At 34.0% G+C, this 16,581-nt stretch overlaps 2 protein-coding genes and 1 long non-coding RNA gene across 3 annotated transcripts; 2 read left to right on the forward strand and 1 right to left on the reverse strand.

Annotated features, from left to right (window-relative positions):
• Positions 1-244: 244 nt before the first annotated feature.
• Positions 245-3,029, forward strand: LOC21387266 (phenylalanine N-monooxygenase). The gene is made up of 3 exons (XM_010111837.2): positions 245-1,037; positions 1,193-1,605; positions 2,202-3,029. Exons 1-3 carry the CDS (start codon positions 452-454, stop codon positions 2,829-2,831), a joined length of 1,629 nt encoding a protein of 542 aa, XP_010110139.2. The 5' UTR covers positions 245-451; the 3' UTR covers positions 2,832-3,029.
• A 5,375-nt stretch (positions 3,030-8,404) lies between these two features.
• Positions 8,405-10,802, forward strand: LOC21387267 (phenylalanine N-monooxygenase). Its single transcript, XM_010111838.2, has 3 exons — positions 8,405-9,052; positions 9,436-9,848; positions 10,043-10,802. Exons 1-3 carry the CDS (start codon positions 8,434-8,436, stop codon positions 10,670-10,672), a joined length of 1,662 nt encoding a protein of 553 aa, XP_010110140.2. The 5' UTR covers positions 8,405-8,433; the 3' UTR covers positions 10,673-10,802.
• Positions 10,803-14,165: 3,363 nt separating this feature from the next.
• Positions 14,166-15,862, reverse strand: LOC112094231. The gene is made up of 3 exons (XR_002903435.1): positions 15,716-15,862; positions 15,054-15,120; positions 14,166-14,542 (listed from the first exon to the last, which is right to left on the reverse strand). It is a non-coding gene; the product is annotated as an uncharacterized LOC112094231 (long non-coding RNA).
• Between the last annotated feature and the right edge of the window lie 719 nt (positions 15,863-16,581).

The raw sequence follows: 16,581 nt of genomic DNA on the forward strand, positions 1-16,581 counted from the left end.
TTTTAGAGGGGTGTCTATGTCTCGATCAGCGAACCTAAATACTAGTTATCTATTCTCTTCACTTTATTAAACTAAAATAAAAAAATTGCGGCGGACATAAGTTTTTATAGAAAATAATATTAAATTGATCTGAATGTGATACACGTGCCTGTATATATTGCTGAATGAAACCATGCATGCACGCAAAGTTCTCTATAAAAAGGCCTTATTGCCCCAGAGCATCAAAATATAGCCAAAGGAAAATAGTTGTTGAAATCCTTTCCATGCAAACAGAATTTTGCATGCCCATTTCCTGCTTTCTTCACTCTAAATTTGTTCTCTCGATCCACACTATTTCTCATCCATACTAGTTCTTTAATTTGTTGTTTACGGATCTAGTAAACCACTATTGTTCTCTTAAACCTATAGATTCTTATATTAACGTACTTTGACACTTGAAAGTTGAGATACGATGGAAGGGTCCTACAATAAAACAGTAACAATTAGTAGTATTAATTACGACCAATCCCATTTTCACTTCTCACAATATTTATGCCTTTTGGTCATCGTTCTCTTCCAGTTTAAGTTGATCACGAATATCTTATTTTTTAGAAACAAAAGAGTAGTTCCTCCTCTTCCTCCGGGACCACCCAGAATATGGCCGATTCTCGGTAGTTTCGCGGACATGTTGAGAAATGGAACGGCGCACCAGTGGATTCACCGTCTCATGAAAGAGCTCAAAACTGATATTGCTTGTTTCCGCCTAGGAAATTCCCACGTTATTGCTGTGAGTTCACCGGAAATTGCCAGGGAATTCTTAAAGAAACATGACGCGATTTTTGCTTCACGACCGGAGACAAAGGCGACTTGCATTGTCAGTAAAGCATACCTCACAACGGCCTTGGGTCAAGGGGGAGAGCAGTGGAAGAAAATGAGAAGAATATTGGTTTCTCAAGTCCTAAGCCAATCCAAAATGCGTAGGCTACTTGACATGAGAAACCAAGAGGCCGACAATCTCGTTCGGTTCCTTTATAATCAATGCTCTAAGAGTTTCGAAGGTAAAAAAGTACGATTTTAATAGTAACATCACATTATAACACTAATAAAATAATGATATGACAGCACTACTACTTATACTCTTATAAATGCCTAAATTATTATTTTTGTGTAAACTTGTCCTACAAAAATAATAAGTTTTTGTATTTGTGGCTAGGTGACGATGTTGTTGTTAGGACTGCTGCGCAGCATTATCCAGCCAATGCCATGAGAAGAATGATGTTCGGCAGAAGGTACTTTGGCAAAGGAAGAGAGGACGGAGGGCCCGGCTTTGAAGAAGAAGAGTATGTTTCCTCATTATTTACGATGCTTCTACATATTTATGCCTTCTCTGTGTCAGACTACTTTCCATGGTTGCAAAGTCTAGATTTAGACGGCCATCAGAAAACGGTATGCGACGCCGTGAAAGTCGTCGATAAGTATCACGACCCAATAATAACCGATAGAATTCAAGAATGGAGAGGAGGGAAGAAGACACAGCCTGAAGACCTCCTTGATGTTCTCATTTCGCTCAAAGATTCCAATGGCAACCCTCTTTTGTCTAAAGATGAGATTCGAGCACAAGTCATGGTGAGTTGTTATTTATTTCGTAATTTATCTGTTTTCAATTAGAGTGTAGGTTTAATAAGAATCAGGACTCAATTTAAAAATAAACAAATATATATCGATCAACCTTCGATGAGAATTTTTTCTTTTCAATATGATAAAGTTCAACGACGCGATAGAAATTGGCAAGAAACTCTATCATCTCATCTATTAAACAAGTTTTTTTATTGATTTTTTTTTTTCAAGAAATAACAATTTACTAATTACTCGAGTACTGCTCATTTTTAAGGCTTATTTTTGCTATAACCCTACTATAAGTTTTTAAACTTGTGGTATCTGAAATTGTGTATGCTTGAATATTTACCAATATAGATCAATCTAATGAAATTTGACGGTTCAAATATATTCAAACTTGAAGGCTATATCTCTCGTATAAATTATGTTACGTATAAACAATGTTAAGCAAAGATAATATATACACACGAGTCTAGAGCCTTTTTGAGTCTTGGAGTTGCCATCTAATACTATAACTATGTAATTCCGGGAATTCAATACCCTCGATTGGCATGCACTAATTGATTAACAACTTATAAACATGATAACGCTGTTATTCAAAGCAGGAAATATTTCTTGCAACGGTAGACAATCCATACAACGCAGCAGAGTGGGCGCTATCAGAAATGATCAACCAACCAAATCTAATCGAGAAAGCGGTGGAAGAACTGGACAGAGTTGTAGGAAAGGACAGGCTGCTTCAAGAATCCGACATCCCTCACCTCCCATACGTGGTGGCATGCGCCCGGGAGGCTCTCCGCCTCCACCCGGTGGCGCCATTCAACCTCCCCCACGTGTCCTCTGCCGACTGCACCGTTGCCGGCTACTTCATCCCCAAGGGCAGCACTGTCTTGCTTAGCCGCCTTGGGCTCGGCCGAAACCCTGCCGTGTGGGACGACCCTCTGCGGTTCCACCCCGAGCGCCACCTGCCGGAGGGCCATGTGGACCTTGCGGAGACGGAGCTGAGGTTCATTAGCTTCACTAGGGGAAGGAGAGGGTGTGTAGGAGCCGGGCTTGGTTCAAACCTTACTGTGATGCTGTTGGGAAGGCTTCTACAAGGGTTTACATGGAGTATACCAGTGGGTGTCGAGAAGATTGATTTGTGTGCCGATGCTGGCTCACTTTTTAAGGCCACACCATTGTTTGCTCATGCCAAACCTCGACTGAACCCTTCAGTCTATAAGTCCTTACTTTAGCTCTAGCATTATTAATTATCTTTGTGACTTACCACTATAATATTGCCTCCTTTTTCTAGGTTTAATCTTTTACTTAAATTAGTTTTTTTTTTTTTTTTTTTCTTTTTCTTTGTAGCTCTTAGAGATAGATAAATAAATAAAACATGCAATGAGCATACGAGTTCCAGTGGTTGGAATCATTGGTATCTTTATAGTCAATATGTCTCTTTTGTAGCCGAAAGCATATTTTTTTTGAATTATTGTTCTTGTAACATTATAACAAAAAATATAGTTTTAAAATTGAAATATATTATTCTATATTAAAAAGTAATCAAATAGCAAGATTATATACTACTCTATGTGGAACATATACTTAATTAACAAGATCACATAGAACATGTCTCTTGTTACACCTACACAAAATAACTAAATTATTAAATAATTGTTAAATAAAATATACTAGGATGGTTGTTAAAACTTAATATAGGACATATTCATGGAAAACTAAAAAAAAAAAAAAAACAATACAAGCACAAAATATAAGTTTTAAAGTTTTTATATGATTTGCTACCAAACACAACTTTTGGTAACAAAGAGTCTTTTTGCCACCAAAATATGAATTTAGTAGCAAAATCTTGTTTTCTACTACCAAAATTTGGTAGCAAAAAATTATGTTTTTTGTTACCAAACATTATTTGGGTAGCCTAAACTAGTTTGGTATCAAAAGTTGATATTTCACTACTAAAATTTAGTGACAGATAACAATGTTTTACTTCCAACCGTAGGTAGCAAATGTTATTCTTTTTACTACAAAAAAAAGGATAGCAAATACCACAAGCGGGAAAATATTTAGGTTTCCGCCAATGTTTTTGTTACCAAAACATATTTGGTAGTAAAAGTGATTTTTTGCTACTAAATTTTGGTAGCAGATAGTTATATTTTGCTTCCAACAGTTGGTAGTAAATGTTACATCTTTTTCTACAAAAAAAAAAAATTCAGTAGCAAATACCTCATGCGGGGAAATTTTTGCTTCCCGCCAATATTTTGTTACCAAAACATGTTTAGTAGTAAAAAGTGATATTTCGCTACCAAAGTTTGGTGGCAGAATCTTATGCTTTTGTTACTAAATATTATTTTGGTAGCAAAAAATTGTCAGCAGGAACCAAATTTAATTTTCTCCCATATTATTTATTACCAAATTATATTTGGTAGCGGATTGTATAATTTTTACTACCAATTTTAGTAACTAAAGCCTTATCATTTTAGCCATTAAAATTTGATAGTAAAAAGTGTATTTTCTGCCATCAAAAGTTTAAAGAACGCACAATAATTAAGAATCATGAAGGAGCAAAAATCTATGGGTCCCAAAATTGTTTGAGCCAGCCCAGAATGTTCCTCTCATTTAGCAAGACTCAAGTTGACCTACTTTTCAACGAAAAGCAAAACCCTTAGGGTGAGTTTACCTACTTTAAGGTAAAAATCTAACTCCACATGCCATTAATTTTTAGGGTGAGATTTTAACTTCCAGAATTCTCTTCTCTTTTTCTATTTGGAAAATCAATTTTTTAAGGTTCTCATTATACTTTTCTCCCATCCTCTCTTCCCTGGTTTTCTCCTCCTCTTCTACTCATCATATATAGGTCAAGGCGAGACATAATAATAAAGCAATTGCATTAATTTATTGGAGGATCGCCAACATTGGTGTTCTAATCTCCACTTATGCTGAGATTATAAATGTTGAAATTTGAATGTTAAAACTCCAGTAGGATAAGAAAAAATAAACTAGGAGTAATTCCCTATTTTTATATGTTATATATGTATTAAAATTTATTTATTATGAATATTTTTATAATTTAATGTGATTTTAATTAAATCTAATAATTAGAAACAGATTGTACCGATGGAGAGGCTCTACCAGAAAAACTCTAAAAACATAGTAGTTTTGTAAAAGAAAAATCAAACAAGAGCACGGATAAGGAACGGCCACATGATAAGCATGTAAAAATAAATAAATAAGATAGTCTTTGTATATGTGGCATGTTTAATACGTCAAAATTCACGACCACATATGTAACTCAATAATACATTATGTACTATGATAAACGAATAGGCAGAGAGCAGCCACATATTATAATTAGTTGAATTTGTCTTTATTACTTTTTTGATGCCGAAGTCTTTTGAAGCAATTGAAAACTAGTGCAAAGGTCCCAGGGGGAACTATATATCAGAGGTGGCCTGTACTGATTTACAAACTGAACAAACTATCTTTCTAAATTAACAAATTCTTATAAAAAAAATAATAATAAATAAATAGAAAGGAGTTTCTATGATAATCCGACATGAATCCAGAAAATAAAAGGCTAATATTAAATACCATAATATCCAATTAATTAAGAATAATTAAAATTGTTCAATTTCTAATCGCACGTTATACTTGTGTATGTTTGTGTAAATATGGAAATTACCGTGTGTGTACCGGTGGGTAATAAGTTATATCATGTCTGTAGACATGGTATATTATTAATAATATATTCTAAAACGAGTTAGAGAGGATAAATATATATATATATATATAAATATATTTATATATATGAACTCTGATCAAAATATTAGTCTTATTTGGTAGTTGCAACTTTTATTGCAAAGTCATGTGTTTATAGATTAGTAATTACACGTCACTATATTACTTTTTTTTCTAGCAAAAAAAATGTGAATCTTGCGGTCACGAATTAGGAGGGAATGAATATGGGCCGGCAATATAGTTCATGATACGACAATATGATTTGAAAAATGACACGAATTTCATAAGTTAAGGTTGAGAAAAAGATGTTCGAGTTAGAATTGAGTCGATCTGAAATTGACACGAAAAATACGGATCAATTTCAGGTTAGACCCGCCTAATCCAAACACAACACAAAACTCGTAAAAAACTAAAAAATATATATTTTTCATTACACATTTTAAATTTATTATGAACTTGTGATATCATGATATATAGTTATATTCAAAATCTTATACTATTATTTGTTTAATTTTGATAGATGTTATTGTATTTTAGTGTGTTATGAAATTTTTTTGTTTATTGTAAAATGAGAGAAAAATGAAAAATGACTTTTAGTTATTTTTTATTTTTTATTTTCATTTTCTCATCTCTCGAGCGCAGATAAAGAAATAGAGACATTAATTAATTAATTTTTTTACACTGAAAATAATCTCTTGATAAAACTATCAAATATATTTTTAAAAATGATTTCTATATGAGATTGAAAATATTTTCATTTTTATTTTTATAAAAAAAATAAAATTATTTTAGAACGAGTTCTACACGCGCTCGATATTTTCTCGTATTTCTCAACGGGAGATTCTATGGTAGAGGGTACTTTTTCCCTGCCAGTAGAGTGCATTATCAGAGCCCTTTTTTCTTTAGTCGCGTGGTAAAAAATGATCAAAGAACGCCAAATTAAAATAAGTTCATCCACAACTGATCAAACTCTCTCTTGTTTTATCAAATTTTTACTAAATAAATCTCAACCCCTAATTTAATAAGACATTCAATCTTAGCCATTAATTTGTTTTGTTATTCAAACGCTAACACGAGGATCCTAACATTTTGAGAACCTCCCTCGCCTCGCCACCGGTAGCTCGCCTCCTCCTCAAGTGGTTGTCGTCTGACTTCACATATGCGGGCTTCCCCCCGACGGGCCTCGTTTTCGCATCACTACCGCCCCCTCCTCGAGCCGCCGTCATCAGACCTCACCCCTCTGGACTGCAGTCGACGTTTCTTAATCCGTCCAATGTCTTGTGACTGTCAGTTATGTACCAACCGATAACTAAAGTTAAAAAATGAGTGAATTATCGAAAAACAAAAAAGTTGAAAAAACAGTGGGGACCAGCCTATCTTCCTATTCCAATTCTTATACGTATACTTGTGCAGACATGTTGAAGAGGTTCAAAATTTTCTGTCTGTCACGTGGATCATATCGATCGTGTTTTTATCATCGTTCTACACGTTTTTTTTTTTTTTTGATAATTTTTACACTTTAAAAACTTTTTTTGCTAACGTGTGGTGGAGATCTGTTTTCTTTTTTAATTTGCTAAATAATATGTGTGGCAGAGAAAAGTCGTTACGCTAGTTATTTGGGGATTTTATTGAGACATTTATAAGTTTATGATTTTAATTTTTAAAATTTAAATTTTTTATAAGAGAAAAATATTGTAAAGAATTAAGAATCATGATTTAAAATCAGGATAAACCCTTAAAACAAACATCTGATACATGATTTTGAAACAGAATTTATGAGGGTTATTTTAGTTATTAAGATCTCATTTATTTTATCGATTCGAGATTTCAATTTTAATATTATTACATTTAAAAACTCATAAAAATTCACATTTAACTTTTTTTGCTATAATTAAAAGCTCTCAGATAAAGTTACATATTAGCTTAAATTAAAAACTCAAATCGACGAACTGAACGAGACCTTAATTTGCTAAAAAATTCAATTGGAATTTTTTATGGTTTGAGTGTGACTCAACTTAATTATGTGGTGAATCTCTTTTGATCTCAAAAAGCATTGAGGTTCCTTAGTGATTCAAGTCTCATTGGATTCGTGCAATTTCTTTTTTGAATTCTATTTCTTTCCGAGCTTTGCATATTTTTCAAGAGGGTAATCATGTGGCTGATAAACTGACCTCTTTTAAAGTTTATTCTCAAGCAACTTCCTAGTGGTTTACTATTCCCAATTTCTGCAATGGAAATGTGAGCAGGGATATAAAAAGTCTTTCAAATTATAAATTTCATTTGTGGCTCAGAGTAAATATGTGCTCCTTTTTCTTTTGAATCTTTTTCTTGTTGGGTTTTGATTAAAAAGTTTTTAACGAGGCATATTTTTAACTTTTTTTTTTCTTGCAAAGTCGTACGTTGAAAAAAAACAAAAGAAAAGGACAAAAATAAAAATGAAAAAGAAAAAACAGAGAAGTAATGTAGCTTGTAAAAGTCGGAGTTAATCATGAATATCTATATATCAATAGTTAAAAATGGAATAAACGTTCATTGAAATTCTTAAACGGAACATGAGTAGCACGCGAACACTTGTGTATACATGTTGACATTTTTCTCAAGTGAACCACGTGGTAAATTCTTATTGGGTATATTAGTAAGGATTGTCTCATACATGCTACGTACACTTTACCTGTCGTGTCGACTAATATTGCAATGAAGATCCTGCGGAGCTCTCTCTCTCTATATAAAGGCTTAAATTGTAACGCATTTGTTATATCGATCGAGAGAAATAGAAGTTACAACCAAAGGAAAAATAATGAGTGAAATCCTTTCCAACACAAAATGATCATCTAATTTAATCTGCCTTTTAGTTAGTTTCGTTTCTTGCATGCATATTTCTTCACTCTAAAATTCCTCCTCTCGAATCCCACACACACTACTTCTCATACTAGACCTTTTTCTGTATTTATTTAGTGAAACTAGTCTAGTCTGTTCTCTTAGAGAATATATATATATATATATATATATATATACATATATATATATATATTAATTAGAAACCTATATTACCGTACGTACGTACTTAGACATTTTGAAAAAAAAAAAGAAAAAGTGAGATCGATGGAAGGGCCCTTCAACAAAACAGTAACAAGGAATATAACTATTTACGACCAACTATCATATGTTTCCTTATCACACTCATCCATTTTGCAAGCCAAATTACCCCTTTTGGTCATCTTTTTCTTCCAGTTTAAGTTGATCATAAAATATATTTTTCAAAAGAACAAGAGATCATCAGCGGTACGAGCTCCTCTTCCCCCGGGGCCATCTCCAATGTGGCCAATTCTCGGGTGTGTCCCGCACATGTTGAGAAATCGACCGGCATACCGGTGGATTCATCGTCTCATGAAACAGCTCAACACTGATATTGCTTGTTTCCGTCTTGTTGGAAATTCCCACGTGATTGCGGTGACTTCACCGGAAATTGCCAGGGAATTTTTAAAGAAACATGACGCGGTGTTTGCGTTGAGACCCGAGACAATGGCGACTTGCATTGTCAGTAAAGGATACCTCACAACGGCCTTGTGTCCAGGGGGAGAGCAGTGGAAGAAAATGAGAAGAATCTTGGCTTCTCACGTCCTGAGCCCGTCCACAATGCGCTGGCTACTTGACATGAGAAACCAAGAAGCTGATAATCTTGTTCGCTACCTTTATAATCAATGCTCTAAGAATTTGAAAGGTGAAAAGTTATTATATTAGCATAATTACCATATTGCTATGCATGCATACGATCATTCTTATTTGTGTCCATCCAAACATGACGTTTTTTTTTTTTTTTCTTTTCTTACGATTCTATCCATGTGACGCCAACGTGAGCATTTGTCAAGGGCAAGGAAGATCAATTCTTACATTATTTGTTCGGTCGTATTGATTTCGGAGTCATCTAATATGTCTAAACACAATTAACTGGGTCGACATAGTTCACAAATCTACTTACATAAATTTACTTATTGGGATGTTAATTATGTATTGAATACATCATTTTTTAAAGATTAATTTTGATATTTATATTTGCAGCCTCCTAGAAAAATAATAATAAATTTTTATATAATTTGTGGCTAGGTGACGTTGTCAATGTTAGGACTGCTGCGCAGCATTATCCAGCCAATGCCATGAGAAGAATGATGTTCGGCAGAAGGTACTTTGGCAAAGGAAGAGCTGATGGAGGACCCGGCCTTGAAGAAGAAGAGCATGTTTCCTCATTCTTTACGATGCTTCTACATATTTATGCCTTCTCTGTATCAGACTACTTTCCATGGTTGAAAAGTCTAGATTTAGACGGCCATCGGAAGAAGGTGTGCGACGCCGTGAAAGTCGTCGATAAGTATCACGACCCAATAATAGCCGATAGAATTCAAGAATGGAGAGAAGGGAAGAAGACACAGCCTGAAGACCTCCTTGATGTTCTCATTTCGCTCAAAGATTCCAATGGCAACCCTCTTTTGTCTAAAGATGAGATTCGAGCAAAAATCACGGTGAGGTGTTGTCAACCTTAGATGTATGAGAATTTTTAATCATTCCAATATCTCAGCCGTCGTTAACAAGTTTTTTATTCTGATTACCTTTTATTATTTATTCTTTTCAAACAATAAGAACTAATGAGCAGGACGCGAGCCCTAACATTATTTATCATGATTTATTGACATGATGATGCTTTTGTGGAAAGCAGGAAATATTTATTGAAACAGTAGACAATCCATACAACGCTGCAGAGTGGGCGCTATCAGAAATGATCAACCAACCAAATCTAATCGAGAAAGCAGTGGAAGAACTGGACAGAGTTGTAGGAAAGGACAGGCTGCTTCAAGAATCCGACATCCCTCACCTCCCCTACGCGGTGGCCTGCGCCCGGGAGGCCCTCCGCCTCCACCCGATGGCGCCTTTCAACGTCCCCCATGTGTCCTCTGCCGACTGCACCGTTGCCGGCTACTTCATCCCCAAGGGCAGTAGTGTCTTGCTTAGCCGCCTAGGGCTCGGCCGAAACCCCAACGTGTGGGACGACCCTCTGCGGTTCGACCCCGAGCGCCACCTGCCGGAGGGCCACGTGGATCTTGTGGAGACGGAGCTGAGGTTCATTAGCTTCACTAGGGGAAGGAGAGGGTGTGTGGGAGCCGGGCTTGGTTCAAACCTTACTGTGATGCTGTTGGGAAGGCTTCTACAAGGGTTTACATGGAGTATACCAGTGGGTGTCGAGAAGATTGATTTGTGTGCCGATGCTGACTCACTTCTTAAGGCCACACCATTGTTTGCTCATGCCAAACCTCGACTGAATCCTTCAGTCTATATGTCCTTACTCTAGCTCTAGCATTATTAATGATCTTTGTGACTTACCACTATAATATTGCCTCCTTTTTCTAGGTTTAATCTTCTGCTCATGAATAAGGAAGGCTTTATTTTCTTTTCTTAGTAGCCCTTAAGAAATAAATAAATGAATGAATAAAAGATGCGTGAGCATGAGTTCCGTCTCTTTAATATCCCTTTTTCTTTACATATATGCAAGAAAGTTATATATATGCATAACCCGATCTGATCATTTTTAGGGGGAAAAAGAAAAAACAATTTTACATAAACTAAATCTCATTACTCTTGTATGTCTTTATCAAAAGAAGCTACCCGCGTGTTGTCGCCATATATGCCATTGATTTTACTCCATTCTATTCTTTTTCTTTTGAAAACAATTATTTGGATGTTGTCACCATCACTGGTTCTAGTCTTACTTCTGCTGGGATTAGTACTGTTGACGTTTTTCATTTTACAACATGTTTTTGAAGAAAAATCAAACAAGAGGACTAATATTCATAGTCACTCGTGATCGATACATTACAAATGATGTCGGTTTAGATGAATTGTCAAATGATAAACAAGTAAATAAATAAATAAGATAGAGTCTTTCTGTTATGCGGGTTTAATATGTTACGGTTTACAACATTTATATTCGTCTTTATGGGGTTAAAACTCCGCTAGTAATACAAAGTGAGTCTCATTAAATAAGTAGGTGAGACACAATCTAGTAAGACCCATCATTTTATAAGTCCCATCATTTTTTTATGGCGAAGTCTTTGACCAAAGCAAGACTTGAAGCAATCAACCAGTGAAAGGTCCAAGGGTGAACTATCAGAGGTGGCGTGTACTCATTTGCAAACTGGACATATTTAAAGAATTTTATTGTAAAGGGAATATAGAGAAGGAATGAGAAAAAGTAATGAATAGAAAAATGAATTTATTCACTCTTTTTTATTGTCCAGCAAGATGTATGGACATGTATATTTATAAAATAAAAGGCAACGGTAATATGCTAAATAACTCCTAGAAAATGATTTTTATTTAATAGGTAATCCTTTTGAAATGGCATAACAAATTGCCATGTTTGTTTCCAACGGCTTTGCATATATCATGGGATTTTTTGTCCGTTTGGAGTAGTAATCTGGTTGCTCCTTTTTCATATTGTCATTACCTCCATTAGTGCTAGAATCTTTGTTATTTTTGGCAAGTGAGTCATCATTGACTTTATCAATATTATCTGTCCAAATTACCAAATTCTTTAAAAAAAAAAAAGAAAAAAAAAGAAACATTGATAGAAGAGGATTAGCATAAATCAAGGAAACTTGAATTAAAGATATCTACCATAAAGTATAAAAAAATATCATCATATTAATTAATACCATAGCTATCAATTTTCAATTAAATCTTGTTAAATTTACATATATACTCTTTTATATTTCTGAAATGATTATTATATAATTTAATAACTGAAATTTGTGCAATAATATCATTTAAATATTAATTTTTTATACTCCACTTCAACTATATGGAACAATCCTAATAATTTTGGACAGATTTACAAGTGACAATTTAAATAAGAGAAAGAAGAGACGCGGACTATACCTATATATAATTCTAATACAACACAACTATATACATACGCAAAAAGCATTTACTAATTTGAACCTTTTATCTCTTGTTATATGTATTTTTGTTATTGATAAAGATGAATATTTTATAAAGGGATTATGTCAGTTTATCTGCTCTCATCATTTACACAAACAGCTATATATATGTGTGTGTGTGTGTGTGTTATATAGAATTAATGGTGTAATTGTTATAACTTCTATATTCTAAGTCATGTACTTATAAGTTTAAGTCGCTTAAGTTTCTTGTTTACTAATTGCATATATATATATATATATATATATATATGAGAACACGCGCGCATATACATCTAAAGGAAAGCTAATATTTTCTCGTATTATATGTCTGTCATGTGAATCACATCGATTGATAATTCGATATAGCACGTCTACATTAGCTTTGTCCATTTGATTATTTAGTTTTCTTGCTAACGTGTGGCGGAGATCTTTTGTCTTTTATTTTTTTGCTAATTAATATATATGGCGGAGATTTATTTTTTGTCTTGTTTTGATCGATAATTCGATATATAGAACGTCTACATCAGCCTCATCCATTGTGGCAAAGTTTTTTGGCCGTGTTAGGTACTAGCTCGGAAAGCGATAACTAAGTTGTGTAGAATTAATGAGATTAATGGAAACAAGTTGAAAGCATTTGGAGTCTATATAAGGCCGTGGCCTATGAGCCTCAAGTGTATTATACAATATAAGACTAAATTAAGAGTAGATTAGTAAGGGATTGTGGGATGCATGCATATGATTAATCATGATTTGAGGTTTAACAAAGGGATTCATGCACTCCACATCTACACAGTAAACATAATATAATTGGGTAATGACAAAATTTTTATTGGTATATAAAAAAATAAAAATAAAAAGGATTCCATAGTTCCAAATATAAATGTAATTTTTTTTTTAATTTTGTGAATAGAAATGGTATTGTTAGACTGTGAGTAAATATATCCTAAATGCTAGCCGATTCCTTTCACGAATGTATTTCATCATCTCATTATCGCTTGCAAATCAAAAAGTCCCTTTTAATATCCGAGTCTATTTCGGAACACACATATCTCATTTACGTAAGCATTATGATATTATTATATGCAGCCGTGAATTAATAAAACTGTTGTGTAAAACTGTTGTGTACTTGTTAATTAATTATATATTCCTAATCCTAATCCTAATCCTTGGGTCATATACACCATATGGGATGTGCGGCTAGTCAATGTTTTCTTTAATTCCGCACTCAATTACCTGATATTTATCTATTCGTTTGAAACTGGACTACAAAAAAAGTAACTCGAATGTATCTTTATTGACAATTTTTCTAGGCTTCAAATTGAAGCTTCTTTTTCGTATCCTCATCAAAGCTACAATTTTGAATTGTAATAGAGAAAACTTCAACTTGAAAAACTTCTCAGCCACACTCATGTCCATAGAAAACAACCAAAAATCGCTATTACAACTTTAAGTCTGTCATAATTTCACAAAATCATAGCAAAACATAGTGAAATTACCTCAAATATTGGAGTTTTTTATTTATTCCCCAAAAATAGAATCGTTAAAGATCAACAATTTGAAATTATTCCTCCAGTATCTAATTAGTTACTTTCCATTACGCAAACCAATAGTTCAAACCGAGGCTATTAGTGTGATGTCCTAACAAACCAAAAATTCAAACCGATGTCCTAACAAGTTAGTGTGTCCGTGTTGAACAAAAATATTTACTTTAAAATAATATTTCACACACAACATAATTTCACCTATGCTAAAATTTGATTAGCATAGTTGTGACGTCTCCCGCCCTAGCGGCGGGTCGCCAACCTTACACTACTACTAATAGGCTGAGCTATAGTCTAATCCATTATTCATTTCTAGACTATCGTCTCTTTATATTACGTTCAAACACGGGTAATTTTTTTTCTTTACTTTAACCCTCGGGTTCTTAACATGTTATGTCGTTATACTAATAACATATTTTGCTAAAGGATTCGGATATAGAACTAGTCCCCGAAAACTTGTCTTAACTTATTACAGTCCGTTGTTCTTTACTAAGACAATGGTTGTAATATCTTTTTCTTAAAACTGAATAAACATACTGGTGTTCTATATTGCATTACTCTACAGTGGAATTTTCCTAAGTGGGCGTAGTAGACACCACTCTCGTGAGCCCATGACATTTCCGCCACTTTGCATCGGCCAGTCCATCAAGCAACACTACTGTATAACTGGCTGTTTACCTGGGTTACCTACACACGAGTAAACTGAGGAGCTAACGCTCAGCAAGTATAAACATGCACACATCATAAACTAGTAAAACTACATTAAGAGTTATGATGCAAATATGCTCATGTGAAACATGCTTTAAAAACTGCTTTTTGTCTTTCTATTCTTACTACTGTGGGCTTAGGCCCCTGCTTACTGTCTGGTCTAGCCAGAATCTCTACTCTTTGAGATTTTCCTCCCTTGGGAGGCCGATGACCCGTCAGTCTTTTACTTTACTGAACTTTGAGTTTGCACTTCAAAGTGTTAAAAACTTTTCTGAATGATATGCAACGTTTTCTCTACGTGCAAATGCTAACATGAAAATGCATAATACTTCATGTATACTTTAACTGAGCATTAGGGTAACCATATGTCGCCCTTCTGCAATCTAGGGCACTAAGCCCTCCAAATACTTAATATCACATCCACTTAGGAATACAAGTAAATTCATAGTTCTAAGTCTAACTACAGTTTACTCGAGTCCAGACAAACATATATGTCTATACTTACAGATAATCTGCTAATATCCCTGCTTGCTGGAAGTTCTTTCTTGTTGCTTCTGCTCTCGTGCCAAAACCTGTTTCATGGAAATAGGTATCAATTTCCTATTCCAAATCAAAATTCCTCATACTTAGCTTCCTAATTCTAATTTCAAACTCATTTTTGAATTTGACCCCTTTAGGCCGAATTTCTAGCTCAAGAGGCAAATTTCACAAATTCGTGTATCTCGGTTTCTGCACCTCAATCTATTCACTTCCGAGCTTTAAAACTATTATTCATTCTCAAAAATCAGATTTCTAACTCATTGCTTATTAACTAGATTTTATAAAATTTCGGCAGAGTTTTGCCTTGTTTTTCTCATTTTCTGAGTTTTCAATAACTCGTTCTGCTTCCGATTTCAGTACTTGGAGTCAAGATTCATATTTCTGAACACCAATCCCAACATAAAATTGAACAAAAATACATGTTCACCATTTCTAGGGTTTTCGGATTTTTTAGTAATCTAAAAAATTTTTGTTCAATCGTTTCAATACTTACACGTTAGACTCCTATCACAGTCCCCTACAAAACCTCAGTTTCGTTTTTCAGTTTTACAGATTTTTTTCGAGATGAGTTACTATTCATCAAAAATGAAAAACATGAAATTTCTCATGAAAAATCCGAAATCTTACCTCTAGAAGTTGAGATTTGCCGCTAGAACGCCTCGGGTTATGTTTCTACCGGACTAAACAGAAAGAATTTCAGTAAAAACGGTTGATTCCTTTGATTTCCCTTGGTTTCCCTCCTTCTCTCTCTTGGTCGGCCACACTTAGGAAAAGAAGAACAAATGTGGCTTCTAATTCCTTCTCAGTCATTTTTAAGACAAAAATGAATATTTTATTATTATTTTTATTACTTTCTAAATTAAAAAAATTAATTTAATTCCCTTAATTTACTTTTACTAATTTAATTAAGTTTAACACTTAACTTGAGTGGTTCTATGTTCCCCACATTTTTTTTGTCGAGACCTAACTTTCTGTTTTTCAAAACGAGTCTCTTCCGGTACTGATAATCTCACACCCAGTATAGGTTCTATACTGCTTTTCTGGACTGTCGAGTACCCTGGGTCGAACTTCTCATGTTCAACCTAATTCTTTTGGGTATCTCTTTAGTCAATATCTTTTTCTAAAATTCTCATTTTAATTGATTCAGAATTGCCCAAAACGCTTATCCTTGCGGTACTGGTTTTTTAGCAGTTTCCCGCTTTAACTGACTCGGGAAAGTCCTGTTTCAGGAACTATTGCTATTTTTCTTACTTCTAATATTTCTACTCTTTTTCTAACATGTCATTTGGTCACATACCAAATATTTCAGTTGTTCATAACTAAAATATACCCACTAAAATTTCTAACTTTTAACTAATATTTCACTATTCGTAACTGATATTTATTAATTTTCTCTGTAAAAATATTCGTATTATAACTTTACACTTTTCAGAAAATTTTACCCTATACATAAAGTTTATACATAACATTTCCTTGATCAAGTCAAAATTCTA

The sequence above is a fragment of the Morus notabilis genome, unplaced genomic scaffold (assembly GCF_000414095.1).
Source record: "Morus notabilis unplaced genomic scaffold, ASM41409v2 Scaffold1448, whole genome shotgun sequence".
NCBI classification, from domain to species: Eukaryota; Viridiplantae; Streptophyta; class Magnoliopsida; order Rosales; family Moraceae; genus Morus; species Morus notabilis.